Below are 3,368 nucleotides of genomic sequence, written 5' to 3'. Positions count from 1 at the left end.
GGTCCGGCGCCTCCTATCTTCATTCCATGACATCCTCTTCTGATCTTCAGCCACGGCTCTGGCACAGGCGTACTTTGTGTGCCCTGTTGGGGGCAGAACAAAGTATTGCAGTGCGCAGGCGCCGGAAAGGTCTGAGAGGCCAGGCGCTTGCGCACTGCAGTACTTTGCTCTGCCCTCAACAGGGCTGACAAAGTACGCCTGCGCCGGAGCCGTGGCTGAAGATCAGAAGAGGACGTCTTGTAATGAAGATAGGAGGCGCCGCAGCGGACCGGAGACGCCCATCCAACCAGACCAGCAGCGGGACCGCCCCTGGGTGACTATAATATAACGTCTTTTTCTCCTTTTTCAGGTAACATCGGGGGCTTATCTACAGCATTACAGAATGCATTACAGAATGCTGCAGATAAGCCCCAGATGCCGGTGGGCTTACCTCACCCGTGATTTCCGGGGTGACAGGTTCCCTTTAAGTTTTGTTATAAAATGTCAGTTCATATATATTAAAAAAAGTTTCTTTAATGTAATTAATTTTTATTTTACTTTATTAAAAAAAAATTAATTTATCTACTCAGATTTCTTATTATCATCAAAATAAGAAGATAGGAAATGGGATCTGACTTAAGCAATGGTAAACAATAACAACATGGAAACGATTATTGTTTAAATAATATTTTGAATTTATTAACAATGTTTACAATTTGATTAATTAAAAAGGGGCCTTGGTAGATAGGGATTTGGCAACGGTAGAAAGGGATTACGCCTCACATTTTCACAGGTGTTAGCATCTGTGCCGTACAGACTGGTTCATTAGTGGATAGGGTTCAGCCGTCATATGTTCTCTGCTGTTATATCTCACGTCCAGTCTTGGGCCTTGATTCTGTTTAGGCATCAGATCTTCTCTGCAGTTCAGGCAGCTCAACACCGGCACAAGAGTATTGCCAGTGCACGGCACCTTCAGGACTCATGAAGTAGTCTGCAAAGGTTTCTCTCACACGCACACCCGTGTTACATTGCCTTCCTTGACCAAAGTTGTCCACTGCATCTAATTCTGACACCTGTGGCTCCTCAACTACCTCAGTGCTGTATTCCTGAGCATAGTTGTGGAGCACACAGCATGCCTTTATCACAGTGTCCACGGTCTCCGGATCTAACTGGATGGCAGTGTGAAAGATCCTCCACCGACTACACATGATCCCGAAGGTACATTCCACATATCTTCGTGCACGGCTCAGCCTATAATTAAAAATCCTCCGCCGGTCATCCAGTGCTCTTCGTGGGTATGGGCGCAGCAGGTGGGGCTTCAAGGGAAATGCCTCATCCGATACCATCACAAAGGGTACTGGATGTGTGGAACCCGGCAAAGGTCTTGGGGCTGGGAGCGTGCCGCCATCTCGAAGAATTTGAAGTCCAATCTGTGATGATTGCAACACCCGAGAATCCCCAGTACTACCATAGGCACCAACGTCGATGGCAACAAACTTGTAATGTGCGTCAGCCACCGTCATCAAGACCACTGAAAAATACTTCTTATAATTAAAGAAGCGTGATCCTGATCTTGGTCGCTTTAGCACTCTCACATGTTTGCCATCAACAGCACCTACGCAGTTAGGGAAATTGGCCACAGTTTGAAAGCCTGCTGCTACCTGCAGCCAAGTCTCCTCGGTTGGGCAAGGCATCACGATGGGCCGCAACTTCTGCCAGATGACGGTACATGTGCACCGTACAATTTGCGAGATGGTGGATTTGCCAACCCTAAATTGGAGGTGCAGGGATGTGTAGCTCTCTCCTGTGGCTAAAAACCTGAAGAAAGAAAAAAAATAATTTAGAAAACCTACCAGCACAAATTGTGTTGCAAGATAAAACATCCACATCATGGCCACTAGCGTTATGGGGACACAGGCAGCATTGCAGCAGCATTATGAGGGAAACGGTGCACTCGCAGCATTGCGGTAGCATTATGAGGGAAACTGGCAGCATTATGGGGGCACTCGCAGCATAGCGGCAGCATTATGAGGGAAACGGTGCACTCGCAGCATTGCGGTAGCATTATGAGGGAAACTGGCAGCATTATGGGGGCACTCGCAGCATAGCGGCAGCATTATGAGGGAAACGGTGCACTCGCAGCATTGCGGTAGCATTATGAGGGAAACTGGCAGCATTATGGGGGCACTCGCAGCATAGCGGCAGCATTTGTGGCAGCATTTAGGGGGGCACTAGCAGCAAGGCCTTACCGCAAGGTGATGAGCAGCCTTTCTTCTGCAGAGATCGCTCTTCGCATGACCGTATCTTCGTAAGTGAGGTGTGGACCAAGAAGAATTAGAAGACGATCAAATGCCTCAATGGAAAGACGGCAAAACTGAGAAAATTTATCTGGAAAGCTGAAAATAAAAAGGAACATAAAACTTTAATTTTAAACACACACATAATGTATGTTGTATATATCAAAAAAAGGTACAAAGAAACACAGCTGTCAATATACCATTTCTCACTATATCTTACCTCCTTAAATCACGATAAAGAACATGGAAGTGTCCCTTTTCCTCCCGTTCATGAATGATGGGATGAACCCACATCCTTTTTTGGCGTCTGCTATCCCTTCTTCTCCGAGATTGCTCCTATGGGAGAATAAAGTGTGTTATTACATGGAACTGTACAACACATGTTATACAGCTGGCAAGGCTGGGTTCACATTGCGTTCCCCCAGTCCGTTTTGACGGACTTCGTAACACCGCTGCATAATGCGGTGAAACGTAGTCCGCTAGCGCCGCCATTGACTCCTATGTCTGACATCACTAGCCATGTGCCGTCATTTGAGTGACAGTCGGACCTCTAGACTCTGACTGCAGCGTTTCCGGGTCTGTCACTGCTAGCGCAGATGTAGCTAGCAGATGCTCCATCTGCGCTAGCGATGTTCCAAAGTCAGCACTTGCGTTGCAGCAGACCGTGAACGTATGTGTTGAACGGGCTGCTGTACACATTGTGAACCCAGCCTAATAAGCAAAGTGTTCACATCTAATGATATTTTCTTACCAGCTCGCTGTAGTGGTGCAGCAAAAGTAGTGCCGTATGCAACAGTAGGCAGTTCTGTTCTGGAGTTAGACGATGGTACAGCATCTTGAATTCAACAAGGAAGCAAAATGGTGAAGAGGGGTTGGACCAGGAAATGACCTCATGTTTTTTTTTTTTTTCAACCAACTTTATCTGCTGTAAAAAACGCATAAAAAACGCACAAAAAACGCATGTAAAAAAACGCATAAAAAACGCAAAAAAAACGCATGCGGATTTCCTGGGAGTTGTGCCAATTTCTCCTCAGGAAAATCTCAGGAAAATTCTGCACAAAAACCTGACGTGTGCACATACCCTCAAGATTT

General features: G+C 46.4%; 1 protein-coding gene across 1 annotated transcript; it reads right to left on the bottom strand.

Moving 5' to 3' along the window:
* Window positions 1-681: 681 nt before the first annotated feature.
* On the bottom strand, window positions 682-3,137 carry LOC138667146 (uncharacterized). Its single transcript, XM_069755450.1, has 4 exons — window positions 3,028-3,137; window positions 2,497-2,612; window positions 2,229-2,375; window positions 682-1,797 (listed from the first exon to the last, which is right to left on the bottom strand). The coding sequence occupies exons 1-4, from the start codon at window positions 3,109-3,111 to the stop codon at window positions 879-881; spliced, it is 1,266 nt and encodes a 421-aa protein (XP_069611551.1). The 5' UTR covers window positions 3,112-3,137; the 3' UTR covers window positions 682-878.
* Window positions 3,138-3,368: the final 231 nt, after the last annotated feature.

Source organism: Ranitomeya imitator, chromosome 2 (assembly GCF_032444005.1).
Source record: "Ranitomeya imitator isolate aRanImi1 chromosome 2, aRanImi1.pri, whole genome shotgun sequence".
Taxonomy (NCBI): Eukaryota; Metazoa; Chordata; class Amphibia; order Anura; family Dendrobatidae; genus Ranitomeya; species Ranitomeya imitator.
The sequence above is the reverse complement of the archived record's forward strand: the minus strand, read 5'-3'. Positions and strand labels throughout refer to the sequence as shown.

Coding starts and splice junctions, on each gene's coding strand:
- LOC138667146 (XM_069755450.1), bottom strand. CDS start 3,111: ATGCTGTACCATCGTCTAACTCCAGAACAGAACTGCCTACTGTTGCAT. Junction 2,613..3,027: donor TGCACCACTACAGCGAGCTG/GTAAGAAAATAT, acceptor ATTCTCCCATAG/GAGCAATCTCGGAGAAGAAG. Junction 2,376..2,496: donor CTTTATCGTGATTTAAGGAG/GTAAGATATAGT, acceptor TTTTATTTTCAG/CTTTCCAGATAAATTTTCTC.